This window comes from Halichoeres trimaculatus, unplaced genomic scaffold (genome assembly GCF_033239565.1).
Source record: "Halichoeres trimaculatus isolate MK-OKI-2021-1 unplaced genomic scaffold, fHalTri1.1 fHalTri1_scaffold_22, whole genome shotgun sequence".
NCBI classification, from domain to species: Eukaryota; Metazoa; Chordata; class Actinopteri; order Labriformes; family Labridae; genus Halichoeres; species Halichoeres trimaculatus.
In genome coordinates, this window is record NW_027437200.1 from 20,886,062 (window position 1) to 20,903,631 (window position 17,570).

Below are 17,570 nucleotides of genomic sequence, written 5' to 3' on the forward strand. Positions count from 1 at the left end.
CAAGCAGAAACGACAGTGATAGCACCAATGAAGTGAGAGATGGGGTAGTGTCTTCTTGTTGCCCAACTTTCCCACTTTTTTCCAAATACCGGTCTTGCTTCGGACTGTAGCTGCAAAATTATGCAAGTGAAGTTTTAATCCAGTTATTGGATCGAGTAGGTGGGTTACCTTGCAAGCACAGGTGCGATTATTAATGTCTTGACCCTGTCTTAAGAGATTAAGGGCCTGTGTCCATTAGCGCCCTTTTTCACTGGTAGCATCCACAATGTCAGTTTTATCGCACCTCTTACTAGCCATCACTTTGGCTAAGTTGCTAAAGTGTGGTTCAAATTGGTAGTGACAATTGAGTCTATTTCTTTTATTCAATGAAATTCTAAAAATAAATTCAAGCTAGCTCCGATAGGAATCATGCCGTAGTGTTAGCATAAACTCAAGACCTGAAACTGCACCTTGAAAAAACTTAATTTATATCAGATGGAGGAAGGACATTGTTGGGCGTGACCTTGTTTCAAAAGATAAACTTTTTTGGACAGATTAAGGGCCTGTGTCCATTAGTGTCTTTTTCACTGGTAGCACCAATAACCTCAGTTTTATAGCTCAACTTACGAGCTGTCTACTTGCTAGGTTACAAAAGTTGGCCCATTGAATTTCAGTTCCACTGAGCAGTGACGGTTAAAACTGTCTTGAAAAGCTTGTTCAATAAAATTTGAGCTAGCATTGACAGAAACTGTATCCTAGAGTTAGCACCAGCCTTAAAACCTGCAAATGTAACTTCAAAAACATGCTAAGCTAGTGTCACCTCTTTTTCTCAAATTTGTTTAGTTGTTGATAAATTACATTGAAAAGTGCAACTTTTTTTAAAGTTGAACTTATTTTGACAGATTAAGGGCCTGTGTCCATTGGTGTCTTTTTCACTGGTAGCATCAATAACCTCAGTTTCACAGTGCATCTTATTAGCTGTCTACTCGCTAGTTTACAAAAGTTGGCCCATTGAATTTAATTCCACTAAGCATTTACATTTAAAACTGTCTAAAATGCTTATTCAATAAAATTTAAGCTAGCATTGATAGGAACCATATCGTAGAGTTAGCACCAGCTCAAGACCTGCAGTTGTACCTTTTAAAATCAAGAAAAGCTAGTTTCACCTCTTTTTCCACAATTTTGATTGGTTCTTGATAAATTACATTGACAAGTGCAACTTTTTTTAAAGTTGACCTTTTTTTGAGAGATTAGGGCCTGTGTCTATTAGCGCCTTTTTTCACTGGTAGCACCAATGACCTCAGTTTTATGGCACATTTTCTAGCTGTCTACTTGCTAGGTTACAAAAGTAGGCCCATTGAATTTAATTCCACTAAGCAGTGATGGTTACAACTGTCTCAAAATGCTCATTCAATGAAATTTAAGCTAACATTGATAGAAACCATATTGTAGAGTTAGCACCAGCTCAAGACCTGAAATGTACATTTAAAAAACAAGCAAAGCTAGTTTCGCCTTATTTTCTCAATTTTGGTTGGTTGTCGATAAATTACCTTTTTTTGAGAGATTAAGGGCCTGTGTCCACAACCACTGTTTTAGTCCCTCCTAGCTTGTGGCGCTCATTACCTCAGTTTTATAGTACCTATTACTACCTGAATTTCGAATTAGTAATGACGGTTAAGTTTGTTTACACTTTTTTTGTATGAAATTTAAGCTAGCAGTGATAGAAACCACGTCATAGCAGCTTAAGACCTGAAGTTGTACCCCAAAACAAGCACAGTTTGTCTTTCTTGCAAAACAAGCTGAAAGCAGAAGTCCCGCCTCTTCTCAGTTTTGATTGGTCATTGATCAAGCAGTGCCACTACCTAGTGGGACTTTTTTTTTTCAACTGAAAGTGCAGCCATTCAACAACAAATGGCGCCAATGTATTCATTCTATATAAAAAAAAAAGGTGCTGCCAAAAAAATGCTGTTAGTGGACACAGGCCCTAACTCCACCCATTTGGTTCGACAATCATTTAAAACCGTCACTTGGAATCCTTTTGCATCTACTCTCTGACAGCAGTCCGATGCACACACAGTCATACCCTCTGAAATCACCTTACTGCCTCGCTGTTTCACCCTCCCCTCTCCCTGTGTGGTTTTTAGTGGTTAAGTGATTTTTGCATCTCACAGTGTAATCTTTCTGTGTTGTATATACAGACACATACCAGTTGCATCCTTAGTAGACTTCTGTGGTTTGCGAAATGTCTTGTTTGCCATGTTTAAGACCGTATTTTTTAGATGAGTATTTTAATTTGCCTTTTTTTAGGAAAAGACAAAAAAGAACGTAAAAATAAGCATGCTTTTTATTGAGAATATGTATTCTATAATCATTATTATAATAAAGAATGTTTGGCTGACTACTGTGGCAAAAAAAGCAAAGGGTTTGGACATTTCCCCTTCTTGTTTATGTTTCTCTGTTTCTCTTGTAAAATGACCACCAGACCCATTTGACTGGGGACCCAGGGGGAGACAGGTGTAGATGCTGGCCCAGCTTTGATCTCTTTGGTCAGGGTAAGTGCGGGTTGGTGCTCCTATCTCTCTCCAGCCTCTCAAACTGGACGCAAACCAAAATTAAGGGATGCGTTTTGTGCTTGACAAAATCAGTATTCTATTTGGGCATGAAACTTTGGGAATGGTCCTTTAAATTTCATACAGAGAGTGTGTTTTAAGCACTGTGAACACTGTTGAGAGCTGGGGAGAGGCACACAGATAGAATGGCCTGGGTGCATTTTGATCTGTGGAGCAGTCCTGTTCCTGGGGTTGATGGGTGTGCGTCTGGTCTGGTCTGGTCTGGTCTGGTCTGGTCTCTCCCTGCTGCACCAAATTCTCTCCCCTCCGTGTGTCTCTGTGTTCACTCTACTCTCAAAACCTGCATGTCTGATAATCTGTAACTTTGCCGCTCAAGAAAAAAAGAAAAAAAAAAAACTATCCCCCGCGACAGTCCAGCTCTGAACTAACTATCTCAACTGAATTAGGTCACCGTGCCACCTGGAACGGCCAGTGCGCAGCCGTGCGTGAGCTAACGGCGTGAGCCATGGGGAGGACTTTTAGCACGGCGCCACCGCAGCGGGAACTTGTCCCCTCTCTCTTCACCACCAAGGTAAATGAAAAAACGAAACCAAAACCAAAAGCACTGACCTCTCCTCTCCCCACCCTGCCGCACCTTCCTTTGACTGTGCCTTGACCAAACACTTCCCACCTCCTCTCCTCCGCCATCGCCACCTCCCCTCTCTTTCCGATCCGTAACTCCTCTGCTGCAATGGCAGTGCCATCGTTGAGGGTGGCGGGGCGGGCTGGGGAGGGTGGAGTGCTGTTAGGACCCTTTCCACAAGACTGAGTCCTGTCTCACATCAGCATTCAAGGCGATTGACTGTGTCCTCTGTCCCGCTGGCGTCTGAGCAAGTGAATAGAGGAAAGTGTGTGTGTGTGTGTGTGTGTGTTAAACTGAGAGCATGGGTGTCTGAACTGGTCTTGGGTGGTGATTTATTGATTGGTGAGGCTTGGCACATGCGGCCCAACCCTTCCCTCCCCTTGCCCGCTAGTCAACTCCTCTCCACCGCCGTACTCGCCGCCCTTACAACTCCCCCTTCCCCTTCCTTTCTCCCCTCCTTCTCAACCCCACCCTACTGTGCCCATGCGCCTCTACTTTCCGCCGTTCACCCACACACAGCGCTTCCTTCCGCCGCCACCGCCGTTGCCACTTTGGATCTGGGTTTGTGGCTCTGGCTCGGACTCAGCTACCCAGAACCACCCACCTGACCCCAACCTCCCCACCCTCCTTTGTTGCCAGAGCGGCGCCAATGGACAGTGCGACCAGAGTTAGTACTTGACACAGAGAGACTTCCAAGTTGGACGAATTGCTTTGCGAAAGGTCTTGAATGCTGGGTTTGTTCTGCATGGCTGCGGAAGAGATTTGAACTCCTGCTCCCAAAATCCTACACCTTGAGCTCCCAATCAGCCTCAAGCACTTTTCTTACCTTTGGGTCCCCCATTGCCAATCAGAAACATCCTATAAGATAGGCCTAGGTATGAGGCCAGTCTAACCTGTAGATTCTCATCAATCTCAGGGTTCCTATAGGACTTTTCTGGTACGGCAGCTCTCGTTCACTAAAACTGGGATCACCTGCACTGGCTGGATATGTGCTCTGAGTGAAATGTGTGTTTTTTTACCTGTTAAGATTGTCTTTGTGCTGAGATAGTGCTTAAACCTCGCACCACACCATGAGCCAGCGCTCAGGGGCTTCGAGAGAGTCAAACAAGTTGTCCCACATTTGCTCTGACAGCTGCGAGATGGAGTCGAGACAAAGAGGGGAGTGCCTTCTGGCAGCCTAACAAAGGAAAGGGAAGAAGGAGGACTGAGTAGTTAAATTGATAATAAGGTGAGTAGGTAGTGGAAGCGTCCTTTGTCTAAAGCCGCGCCCTAATCTGGCCTTCCTGATCTTGGAGGATCCCAAAAATGCTTTCTGCTCAGATTATTTAATGCCAAAAACAGCTTCCTTTGACTCTTGATGCTAATTCCCAGGGCAAACCTTCCTTATCTACTCAAAAGTTGAGTTTAAGATAAAATATTCCAAAGATAAAGAACAACATCATCTGCGTAAGAAGCAATACTGCAACATGCAGTCAGGGAAACCCTCGCCAACAAACACCACTTTCCCCTAATCAACGCAGCTCGTAATGACCATATCAAACACTTCCTGTCCTCCATCATCAGGGCGCATTGTGCTACAAATTTTATCCTCCAGTCCATGCCATCCTACCCCCCCAACCCACAATTCCTCACTAAAGGCTTTCAGTTGCTTGCAAGCCTGGGCTTCCTGTGCTTGGGTGAATGCAGCCATGCATCTCTAAACCCTCCTCTGCTCTGGATTCACAGTTAAAGTATTGTGACAGCCAAAACTTGCTGCAGCCTCTTCCTCACTCTCACTTCCTCACCCACTCTCCCCCCACACACACAAAACCCCCCCTTTGCCTTCTGTGGTTTGGACGCCTGATAATCCAGATGCTCTTTCCGCACACATCTCTTGGCCTTGGGTTGTTTTGATGGGATCCAACAGGGTCCATCTGGTCTCCTGCAGCAGGTATCAGCTGAGATTGGTTTGAGCACAACTTTTGAACCATATTGCCTTTTTTAAGTTTGCAAAATGAGATTCACTGTCTGATGTAACCGTGACTTTTTTTTTTTTAGCTTAAATGTGAAATGACCAACTTGATGACACTCTACTTTTGGTCAACATTTTTTTTTAACAGAGACTTTTGCAGTAGAGTCATACCTCAGCCATTACTTCATCAACAGGATGAACACTCACAAGATTCACATCACTGTTTTCATGCAGCGGCCATTTCTCTCCAGCATCACGCTCAAGGTGAGGAGCTTAAATGCTAATATAATACCTACAAATATGTTTGCAAGTTCTATCAATATTTGAATCTGACAAATTATTACCATTTGTTTCAAATATTTGTCACTTTGAAAATGATGGATACCAGAAATCCAGAGGGATCAATAAATGTGTAAGCATTTATTGATTTAAACACTCAAACCTACTTTTGTTAGGGAGATATTGGCAGAAACCTATAAAACATGATCAATTAACAGCTCTTTATTATTAGTCTTAGTATTTAAAACCCTATTGCAATGCTAACATCTCTATGCTAATATTTAATAATCATTAGCTGAAGTCAGATGTTGGAAAATGTAGCATTCAACCCATCCTAGCTAACATTGTACCAAACTGTCACATGTTATGATATGAATAACCAAATATTAGCTAAATTAGCTACATTTATTGCTAATTAGCATTGGGCTAAATGCTAATCTCAGCTTTTTGTTCACTTAGCTGAAAAAATCTAATGTAATATGAAATGTTTTTAGCGATAACATGCCTCAATTTTTCCTGCCTTTTTCATTACCTATACCCTTGTTTCTTTTATTTATTTATATATATTTTTTAGCTTGTAGCCATTATCAGATATAACAAAAAATTAGAGTAATTGTAAGTAATAAATCACTGCTCTTTGGTTAAACAGCATTTAATAACAGAAGTAACAGTAATACAGTGAGATTTTTGGCCACACTTAAAGCTAACATGTTTGATAGCCCATTAGCTAAATTCAGACCCCTGCTAATGTTAGCATTCAACCTTTTTTTTTTTTTGTTAATATAACTGCTGAGTAACTGTTATATAAAAGCTATTCCTAGGACTTAGTAAATGTTCACATCTGTTTCTCTGATGTAGCCGCAGGTAGCCTGTCTGATGAATTAGCATTTTGTGCTACCTTAAATTAGCCTTGACGATTAATTTCATTGTAAACAACCATTGCCTTTCAAGTTGTTTAAATCAAAAGAAAGGGACTGCCAAAGGATCAACATTTCAAGGTTTAAAAAAATGTTTGATAGCATTTAGCTAAAGCCTGACCTTAGTGAATATTAGCATTTAACTACTTCCTGACTCCTAAAAAACGTTACCAGGGATCCAGTGGGACATGTTGATTAGCTAAAGTCGGACCATGAAAAATGTTAGCATTTAAGCAAGGATTTTGCTAAATGCTAACATCAGTTGGCCTAAATTAGCTTTTAGCAAGCCAAGCTTATCTCATAAATTAGCAATATTATACTTGGATAAACGCCCTAATTTGTTGGATTATCGGTCGCTAAAGTGTTATTCTAGCTGTGTTAGCATTAAAAAGTGTCTCCCTCCAGATTATAAATATCCATTGTCTTCAATGTTGATGATTGATTGAGAACAGATGGTTTGATTTGTCAACAAATTGCAAACTTTGAACCAAGCAGTGTGAAATTAAAACAGCAGCTTTCCACCTTGTGCGTGATGTTAGAGGTAAATGGCTGTTGAAATGATTATGGCGAATGGAGTTCAAGCTGTAACCATACTGTTTTTTAAGGCGTTGTTAATTTTTATTATAATTATTATTTTTTTCAGTTAAAAAAAAGAAAAAAACTGGGAATCTTTCATGCGGTAGGTTGTGTTGGCAGAGTGTGAGCTGCTTTAAGTTTTCACATTATTTTGTTTGCCCCTTGTGAATGTCTTTCTTAAAAAGCATTTTAAGCACACATAGCTCCTCCATGTTTACAGTGATCAACCCATCCCACTCCCTGAACTCAGTAGCAGCACAGTAATGTAACTAATGGTAACTACAAATAGTGGCACACAGTAGCTAAGCTTCTCCAAGTAGGTTAATGGACCAAGCATAGTGTAGTTACATTGAAATGCCTGATTAATTATGATAGAAATCATTCTAGTTTCCAAAGATTCATCCTCAAGGGTGACAGAATAATGTGTCACCAGGAAAAGAAAGCAATCTGCTCATTTCAGGAAATTTGTTCCAGCACAAAGTCAAATGGGATGGGTGTTTGGGGATGTTAGTTGATGAATGTTAGCTGAAATTGTTGCATTATCATGTTTACTGTGAATGACAAATCCTTATATAAACATATTATACTGTACAGTTGTGTATGCATATACTATATATATATATGCCTTTTTAATAATATGTATTTCTTATAATGCAAGGAATTTTTCAGTCTGCATGCAAATCATAAATAAATTCATTTTTTTACATAAAAGAGCGTGAATCTCTTTTTTTTTCATTATTATTATTAAGAGTATTTTATGTAAAAGAATGATATCACCTAGTATGGGGCTGGAAAAACAGTTGAAAGTGACTTTACCTGCAGCATTTTAGCTGTACAGACAGTTTGAGGTGCAGTAAATCATGAGCTACTTTCCCTAGAGTGCCAGAGAGCTTTATTTATACCTTTCTTAAATGTTATCACCTTGTGAAATCATTCAAAATTAAGCTCTTAGTTTTCTTGTATTTGTGGACTGAAGCCACAGAAGTCTGCGTTTGCCATTGAGATTCACTAACAGCAACAGGTGCATGGCACAAGCCATAAAAACCTCGCAGGGACGAGGGGGCGTAAATGACATCTCTCTTCCCCACTCACAGGCCTGTTAACCCTGCCCCGCGGGAGACTACCCCGCCTTTCACGCCTTTTTAGGGTCAGAACCTGATACCCGAGCGGTCGGTTCTCATACTTATTGGGGTGCGGTCACGTGTGTCACTTTTGACCAGGAAAGGAGCACCGGCCGGCAGGGTCTTCTGGTAGTGGGAGCACCACCTCCGCACAGCACCTCGCACCAGTGGAGTCTGGTCTCTGCAGCCCCTAACTGTCTCTCCCCCCTGCAAGCGAGGTTCTTGCCATCACGACGTCGTCGTCGTCTCAATTATTGATTAAATTTTCTTACTATAAGCTGAGGGGGACCTGAGAAGTCCTGACAGAGGCGGCACCATGACAGCTGTCGAAACCATGACATACAGCAACTCCTACACTATCCACCATGAAGAGGCTTACATGACCCAGGAGGAGGACTGGGACAGGGACCTGCTGCTGGACCCCGCCTGGGAGAAGCAGCAGAGGAAGGTAGGTGTGGATGAGGAGGCTCAGCAGCTTGGGCACGCTTGTGCTGATGTGCGTAAAAGCGCACAGATTGAACCATGCACTCACGCTTGTAATAAGTGAATTTCTGACATGAAATTTAACATCACAGTCCTTCCCTCGTACTTTGGAGAATATAAATCAGCCATAGATGAAACTGGGCATCTGCTGTCCTCACACCTGGCACTTCAGTCCTGCTGGAAGCTGTGTGGGCAGATATTTTAGGCCGAGGAACTTTCTCAGTGTTGTCTTTCAGCTACCCCCGATTGCCTTGCGAAGACTGTCTAAATATAAAACCGCCCTCCTTAGTCTTTGGGACAGATTCTGAATCATAATGAATCATTGCGAGAGAAAAAAAAACGTACTTAACGTGCTGTTAATAATTTAAAATGAGTTTCACAACTTTTAAAAGAGCATTGATAGTTTCTTTTAAATTAAATTTATTCATTATGAATGAGTTTGAGGCTAAAATATCCCCTTTAGCCTTACTTTGTTAGCCCTATTAAGCTACCAGCTGGAGGACGAGCATGACAGGTGCGTTTAACGAGCTCTCGGAGCTTTGTCAACTGACACAAGCGACGCCTGCCGCCCGCAAAACCGGGATAAAAACAACAACCCTAAAGATGGAAATAGCTGTTTTTAATTCAAATAACCCAATGGCACACAAATCACCCTGTCATCTTCATATTTTCGCTATCGTTTGTTAGCTAGCTTCGATTTGTTAACTACGTCACACGGCGGCCATGTTTGACTCGCATAAACTTAACTGTCAGTTACCGTCTTCTAACGGTCAAATCCTCGAATTAAAGCTTTTACTAGCTTATAGGGAGAATATATCAAGTTGTTTAGTTTACTAAAAAGATTATGATTTAAAAAAAAATGTGGTGAAGTTATTGGTAACTGTACTTGTCGTTGATAGATCTTAAATAGTCCCCTCAGCCCCAGTTAGCTAGTTGCGTAGCTTCCTAGCTAGCTAGCTAACACTTTAGCAGCACTAGCAAAAATGAGAACACACTTAACATATATTTTTTTCCATATTATTGAGACATTTAATGCTTTTTCAGAAAGATTAGACTCTAAAATGCAGTATAATACAAAGCTATACGTAAATTGTGACTAAAATGATGTAAATTATTGACATTAATGTACTGCAACAGTGCGTAGATTCAAAAATATGAATGTTTAAGATAAATTCAATACCAGATTTCAATGAAAATGTTAAAATTTTCTTTATTTACTTTTACTACAATTTTAAAATTTTGTCCAAAGTCCATTTACAACACAAACAGTCCCTTTTAGACAGTGTTACGGTGTTACTCTCACAAATGTTAAAATTGTTTGTGGAGTATTTTGAGAAAGGGCTAGAAATTATAATTATTATTTGCTAATAGCAACACTTTAGCTATATATATGCCTCAAAAAGGCATTTGTTGAACTCCCAGACAAAGAAAAGAAGCAAAAATTATGCGGATGCTAGCTTTTTAAGTGTAAAAAGGCTCTTGGTTTAACTCTCTAATGTTGAAAGATTATCACTCAATTATTCTCTCAAATATTTGTGCCATTTTGCACTTAAAACTGAAGTATGAGTTTCTCACAGAGATTGCTTATCCTAAAACATTTTGTCAAAGTGCTGAGTAGCTTAACAGCAGCAAGTTCCTTTGAAGTTTGACGCATTACTTGGCATTTAATTTTCAAAATTGTTCTGTCATTGCAAAATGTCCCACTGCCTCCAGAGCCAGAGCACTGTGACAGGCTGAGAGACCTCAACAGATGGCAACAGAGAGGGAGATGGCGAGGCTGGTAGATATACACCCCGGGTTGGTTTCACAGACCTACAAATAAACATCAAACTATAAATACTTTCAACTTGCTCGGCTCAAACCTCCCTCCCTGCTTGCCCTCTTTTTCTCCTGCTCTCTTTCTGTCGTTTCCTCAGTATGGTTTAACACTTCCTTAAGTTACCATTTATCTAACATCTCACACTTTGCCTCTTTCTATTATGTTAGTTAATCCCTTTTTTCACATCGTCTACCAGCGATGATACATGTAAGACCTTGAAAAACCTCTCCCAGCCTTCTCTCTTTAATCGTCACCCCTCAACCTCCCAGGGGAGCAGGTCATCGTACCCCTTTGCTCTTCTTGGCATGTAAAATCTAGCTTAAGGAGCTGATATCAGTCCATAAATATAGCCAGTGCATCATTTTGCAATGAAATGAATATGAAAGGGAATCCTCTCCAGCACCAGCTGTCCTCTCCTCTATCCTTGAAATTTCAGTGGAAAAAGCTGCTCAACACTTGACTCACTACTAAAATGTTTGTCAACACACTGTGAGGCGGAATCTGATACCGGACATTAGAAATAGAGCTCGTCTTAACTGTACATCTTGACATTGGGTTTATATTTACCATGAGGCAGCTTTTGTTGATAGCTCAGTATTTGATTCAAAGTTGGCAAAAATAGTGTTGAGTAATATATCTAGCAAAGGACAGCATCGTTTTTTTCTTTCTGGTTCTCTTTTGCACCTGTGATCCCAGGAATAAGACAGTCTGATCCAAGAGACATAGTTTCTGTTTCCAGGAAGTCAGAGCTTACTTAAAGGTCTCTCTTTTACCTATTTTAACACATTATATCTCTGTTTTTGGACATTACAGTTGGTAGATGATGGCTTTTGGCAACGTTCATCTGTTAGCTTTGCCGTTCTCTCTGTTGATATCAGAAAATCTCGTCTCAGCAATACAACTGAAGTCATCTTCTGTAACACGTAGTTAAAACGTTCAGCTGCTAAGCAGCTAAGTAAAAGACTAGTCAGATAACCTATAAATACACATGACACAGGGTTATCAAGCGTTTTATCTGCTTAGCTAATCTGTTAGCCACATGTTCGACACTTAGCGGAAGCATTAATTTTTCAACCTGAGTATACGTTAATGGATTTACACCCTTAAAAAAAATTTATCTCACAAAAAGTTTTCAAAAGTCATTCTGTAGCAGTTAGGTTATGGTTTTACACCTCTCAGAAAAAAAACTCTTAAAAGTTTTAAAAAGTCATTAAGTTGAAGTGAGGTTAGGTTTTTACACTCTAAAAAAAATTAAATAATTTTTTTAAGTCTTTAAGTTGAAGTTAAGCTATGGTTTTACTCTTCTCAAAAAAATAAAAAAAACTGCATTAAATTTTTTTAAAAGTTATTAAATTGAAGATAGGCAACAATTTTACACTCTAAAACATGAAATAAATTTTTCAAAGTCATTACGTTGAAGTTACGCCATGGTTTTACCGTTTTAAGAAAAAATAAATAAACTAAATTAAAAAAATTGAAAAGTCATTCAATTAAAGATAGGTAACAATTGTACACTTCTTAACAAAAATTAAGTTTTTAAAGAGTGATTTCGTTGAAGTTAAGCTACGGTTTTACACTTCTAAAAAAAACCCATAAAACCCCATTAAAATTTCTCAAAAGTCATTTAGTTTAAGTTAAGTTTTGTAAAGCTGGAGCTTAAATTTCAACAAATACTCTCTTTAGTTCTTATATAAATTGTAAAATTTAATTATTAATATGAAATTGTTCTGTTTAAAACCACAGAGGATTCTGGCCATTGGGGGGGAAATGAAAAAGAAAAATATTATTGTTATTTTTGTTAATATTATTATGTTTAAGCCAGTATTCTGATTTTTTTTCGGAACAAAAATAATAATGATGATAATTTTGGACCTATTTTTTTCCATTTTAATTCTGTTCAGTAGTCCAGGTATCTAAATTCAATAATCTCATCAAAACAGGTGCCAAACGCATTAGTGTCGGAGTTGATTAATGACCCTTCATGTTTGCTCTATTTTTCAAACAGTTTACTTTCTAATTAAGATATTTAACATTTTCACTCATATTTCTCTACCTCCATCTTTTGGACATTAAACGAATAATCTGTCCTAAAGAGTGATGATTGTCAGCTCTGATAAAGACACATTAAGTAATGTGATATTATCCACTCAGCTTAATGTAATGTGTCTCAGCGTGGGTGAGCGGAGAGCTCAGGGTGCTGCATAATCAAATCTATTCCTGTCTAATTGCATTTTGGTGCTTTAATAAATCATACAGTAGTTCAGCAGGCAGATGAGGTCATCGATCTCACCTTAAACCCAGAGTTAGACCGGAAGCTCCAGTTTTTATGAAGCTTGTGTTCAGAAAAATCTGTTAGATTTATATAAATTTAAAGTGACAGTAACATCTTCCCATCCTTTCACTCTTTTTTTCAATCTATTCATGAAAAGACTGATCCACAATCCAGCTCATCAGAGCGGCTACATCCCCAATCCCAAGATGCACCTCGGAGGAAAATAAAGCAGGAGGCAGCAGCAGGGAGGGCTTCTTAGATTCCCTCCCATGATTCACTCTGTCAGTCATGTGATCCCGATGCAGTGACAGTTTCCCAGCTGAGCTGAGCTGAGCTGATCTCTGGACCTCTCAGCATATTTGTATTCAGCGGAGGAGTCGAGCACGTGGTGATGTTTGAGGATTTTTGGATTTTGAAATCTACTGCAAACAAAAAGAGATGTGAAGTTGTTTGCAAAAGGCACATGAAAACTTCCTCACACACCTCATTTTGCTCTCCGTAGACGAGAAATGCTCATCATTATCATGATGATGAAACCTTGCCACCTTTTCTCCCCTCTCTAAATTTTTGCACAACTTTATTAGCTCATTTCAGGGAATAATGTCGCCATTAATCGGGGCAGAACTTCTACATCTGTGTCTCAGGGAGAAGGTGTTTGAGGGTTAAACGTAAGCGGAGAGGTGAAAGAGCCTGCACTCAGATCGAATAGCAGTTGCTATTCCAGAAGCCGTGTCCATGTAGGGAGGCTTCTATAAACTGCTTTAGTGCCTGCGCAGGAGCCCTGGGAGGCCGTAGGAAGGGCTGAGGAGTGTGTGTGTGTGTGTGTACATAGTTGTGTGACATATTCTTACACTTTTAATAGCACAAAAGTGTGTTTCCTGTGAGTTAATGTGTGGATTGGAAGTGAGAGATGATATTCGATACGGCGCTGGGTGGAAGTAGGAGATAGTGATTGATGAGGCCTTCAGGGTGGCCATGTTGATGTGATCAGAGCAATCCTGAAGGTCTGTAAATTAAATAAAAGAAAGCTAGCTAAAGAAACGTGCAAAAGACGAAATATTTCCCAACAGGAACTCTTATTATTTCGAAAAAACGGAGCGTTGTGTTTATGAACCTGCCAAATTTGTCACCTCAAACTTGAATGTTTGTGAAGCTTAGCTCATAGCGTTGGGGCTGAATGCTGGCTGCATGGAGCGGGTATTTATAGGCAGGTGGTAGCAGAAGTTACAGTCGTCAGTTGGAAGTCTGCTGAGATGATGGGTCTCTTATAATAGGACTGAGGTCATGAAGATATCATTATGTTCTTCATAATGGCTTTAAAAGCTGCTGCAGCTGTGAAAAACTCAGCCAGAGCTGTTTCCTTTTCCCTTCAATACATTTCCTCACGTTGATCATCTTCCTGAGTGACGAGGACGACCCCAGTGGTCACGTCACCGACGCGGAGTCACGTCAGTTTCACAATCTTCGAATAACAAAATGAAATCAGAGTTGTTGAGATCATCTGACGCGAGCTTTAAATAACCTTTTTGTGGTCTTCAAACGGACGCAGAAGTTGGCTCACAAGGTCGAGGGTGACTTGCTCTTTTGGCTTCGGGGTACGCTTGGAAATGTTGCCGGGTTTCGTCTTACTTTAACATCAGTTTCACACACATTCCCTCATGATCAAAGCTCCGGTGAACGCAGAATTAGCTGACTCGAGGTGCGCGAGGACGGTTTTGCCTCTTATTTCAGGGAAAGAACTCACCTTCTGAAATTAGACACAGCCCTCCCTCCCCTTCCTCCTCCTCCTCCTCCTGATCCTGAACCCCAACTGGCTCTCTGTCTCAGCCAGCCGCACTCTCATAAATCCTCCACGACCACTTACACCAATTTATGTCTCTCATGTCAGTCTCCTCAGCCCAGAGCTCATTAAACGACAAAAGAGTCTGCATGCTGCCGACGCCGACCATGAACCCGTTCACTCACCTTTATTCGCCGTCATCGATCACTCAGTCAGTCAATTCATCAGTTGACTGGTGGAACAAGAAAAGGAGGCGATAGCGCTAATACACTGAACAATGAGAGACAAGGTGCTGAGTGAGTGCAGTGCAAGCAGAAAATCAGTTATTACATCACACCTCTATGACTATTTAAAGTCACAGGGACTTCACAAAACCACTTTTCCATGAAATAGGTGGAAAGAAAATGAGTGTTTGCTCCTGTCAGTCATTTTCTTCTGCAGTAGCTCAGAGATTATGACTTTTTCACCTGCTTTAACATCTGTTTGAAAGATTGTCAACCGTTTATTCTGAAGCCATCAAAATGTTTAGCTGTTTATTGCTTTACTCTTTGACTAAACAAATGAAATCTTGGGAATCAGCAAGAAAAACGAAGCAAAGGCAGAGTAACAAACAAAAAGCAAAAAAAAGAGTTGCAGTTCCTTGGGTTGCCACTAGAGCAGGGGTCTGCAACCTTTACTCTCCAGAGAGCCGTTTTGCCTCAGCTCACCTGGATGTTAGTCATTCAGGAGCCACAGAATCTTCTTTATCTTCACATTAAGACAAAAAAGTGTAAAATCAGGTAAAAAAAATATCTAAACAAGAAGCTGTTGTGTTAATAAAATTGTACACGTGATTTCTTAATTTTTTTTAATTGTTAATAAATTATCAAATTTAAAAAGAAACAAAACAGAAACTTGTAACATCATAGATTCTACATATTTGCAAAATTTATGAAATTTCAATAAGCTGGAGAGTTAAAAAAATCAAAATTTTTTGAAATAAAAAAATTTCAAAGTTTTGATATTTTAAAAAATAGCAGAAATGTCATAAATTTGCAAAAAACAGAGACCCTAATAATGCAATTTTAAAATTTTGCTAACTTTTCAAAAATTGCAAAAATTGGGGATTTATATTTATAAAAAAAAATTGCTCAATCTTTGAAAAAGGTAAAAAAATTCCTTATTTGCAAAAATCCCCCAAAATTAAACAAAAACTGCAAAAATCACAAAAATGTAAAGTTTTTTTAAGGGGTGATGAATTTTAAATACAAAATGTTATATTATGATTTCACTTAGTGTCTGTTGTTTTATCATTAATACCCTCTGTAAGGAAAAAAAATATATATATATAAAAAAAATAATTAGCCTGGCTCCAAAAAGGCAAGAAAAGGAAACCACAGTGGAGTACATATAAAGTTTTTTTTTGTTTTTTTTTGGTGACTTGTTTACAGCCTCGTGCAAAATCAGTTTTGGACTAAGAAGCATGTATCTTACCGTATTGATGCTAAGAGTTAGCATACCCAAGGGTGTGATTGGTTCGTTCATCAAGTTAGCACATCGTAGCAGTTTACCACAGGCTGAGTATAACCTTACATAAGACTTAGAGCAAAAAGCTGACCTAAACTTAAGCATGGTTTTTGTTACACCTGGTTGAAAATTTTACTGGGCCTACAAAAGAAAATATGAACAGAAACCAGAGATCACACAAAACTAAGCGATGGCAGCGCGACTTCTGTACGGGACAGTTGATGAAACAGTTGAGGAAGTCTTATTTGGAATATCTGGAGAAGAGACTTCTTTGTAGCTACAGAAACTAAAGCTAAGTGACTGTGCTGCTTTGTGATGACAGTTTAGGTTAAAGACCTTCATTTTTAAGGTAAAAGCTTGTGTTTGTTGTTGGAAGAAAATGATTATATTCTTCTACCTGGGATTTTTCTTTGGTTATTATCCAGATACTTTGATTGATTATGTATCTGTACTTAAATTTACATAAAAACATTGGTACATTGGTCGTAGCTAAGTTTAACCTAAGATACACAACTGACTAGCATTTCAATAGGATGACTGCCATATTGGGGCTTCATTGGTCTTTTTCAGATACCAATGGATGGCGTCATTTAGACTAGGTTCACACCATTATTCATGGAAATAACCAAGGACCCTGGACTATTTTGTTTGGTGGATAGAGCAGAAAACGAAAAGATTGGATGGTGACGTGGTGAATTAGCCACAGGCCACAAGGCCATACCGGCATCCCTGGACATTGTTTTTGGGGTACGAAAAAAATTAACCTTGTAAGGGCCTTTTGTTAACAAGCTAATTAAAACTAGCAAAAAAATGTTGCGTTGAACGACTCTACGGTAAATTGAAAGAAGTGCTAGCGCTAGTCACTGGATGCCAGCATGGGTAGCGTTGTATGTGTGATGTGTGACGGTGAACATGTTCTCAACATTACGTTCTTTTCAACATTAGCATGTTAGCGTTATCATTTGGGTATGATAGCTGCTAATTTTAGCATTCAGCTAAAAGCACTTGGAGAAATCTGTAGAGTTTGTTACTGATGATGAAAACTTGACAAACGTCTCTTGACCTCGAAGGCGAATGTAGCTTCATTGATGTGTGGGTTAGCATGGTAGCATTTCAGTCTAGAATCTGGCAGTTAGGTATCACAAAATATCATCATTTCTACTCACTGTACCTTTAAGATCTCCAGGAAATAGTCTCAGACCACCCCTCAAATGCCATTTCTGTCATTCTATCAATCCATCTATCTATCTATCTACCCCCAAAATTTGCCAAATGTATTGTTTATTCCTCTAAATCTAAACTGGTTTCCAGATTAGTCTCTGTTTTCTGCTCTCCAGCCTCTTTTGGTGGTTGTGTTGTTTGCACAAGCTCACACACACACACACACATACACACTGAGAGCTCATCATTAAGGTGTTGTGGCAGGTTTTGCTGACAGGCATCATCATTCTACTTGCACTGCAACCTGGAACCATGTGGCAGTGGAAAACAATGTAAGGCAGCATAATTGAGCAGAACAGGCCCAAATGTTTCCTCGCGCTGAGCCGAAGCAATTAATACGCCGCCGCAGACAGATGGTCATGTCGAGACGAGTGACTGACTGAACCAGGTTAGCCGTGCGTTGGCTCGTTTTGTTCGGCTGTGGGCAGAAAACAAAGCGCTTGGGTTGGAGATGATGTAGTGCAGGACTGACAG

At 39.7% G+C, this 17,570-nt stretch overlaps 1 protein-coding gene and 1 long non-coding RNA gene across 2 annotated transcripts in view; both read left to right on the top strand.

Annotated features, from left to right (window-relative positions):
* The first annotated feature begins 1 nt into the window (after nt 1).
* Nucleotides 2–7,182, top strand: LOC141811173 (uncharacterized). Its single transcript, XR_012600154.1, has 2 exons — nt 2–2,531; nt 2,996–7,182. It is a non-coding gene; the product is annotated as an uncharacterized LOC141811173 (long non-coding RNA).
* An 898-nt stretch (nt 7,183–8,080) lies between these two features.
* The window catches only part of actn3b (actinin alpha 3b), a 41,432-nt gene continuing 31,942 nt past the window's right edge, over nt 8,081–17,570 (top strand). Inside the window, exon 1 of the mRNA XM_074699394.1 lies at nt 8,081–8,463. Within this exon, the coding sequence (XP_074555495.1) occupies nt 8,332–8,463 (132 nt within the window). The 5' untranslated portion in view covers nt 8,081–8,331. The remainder of the gene's footprint in view (nt 8,464–17,570) is intronic.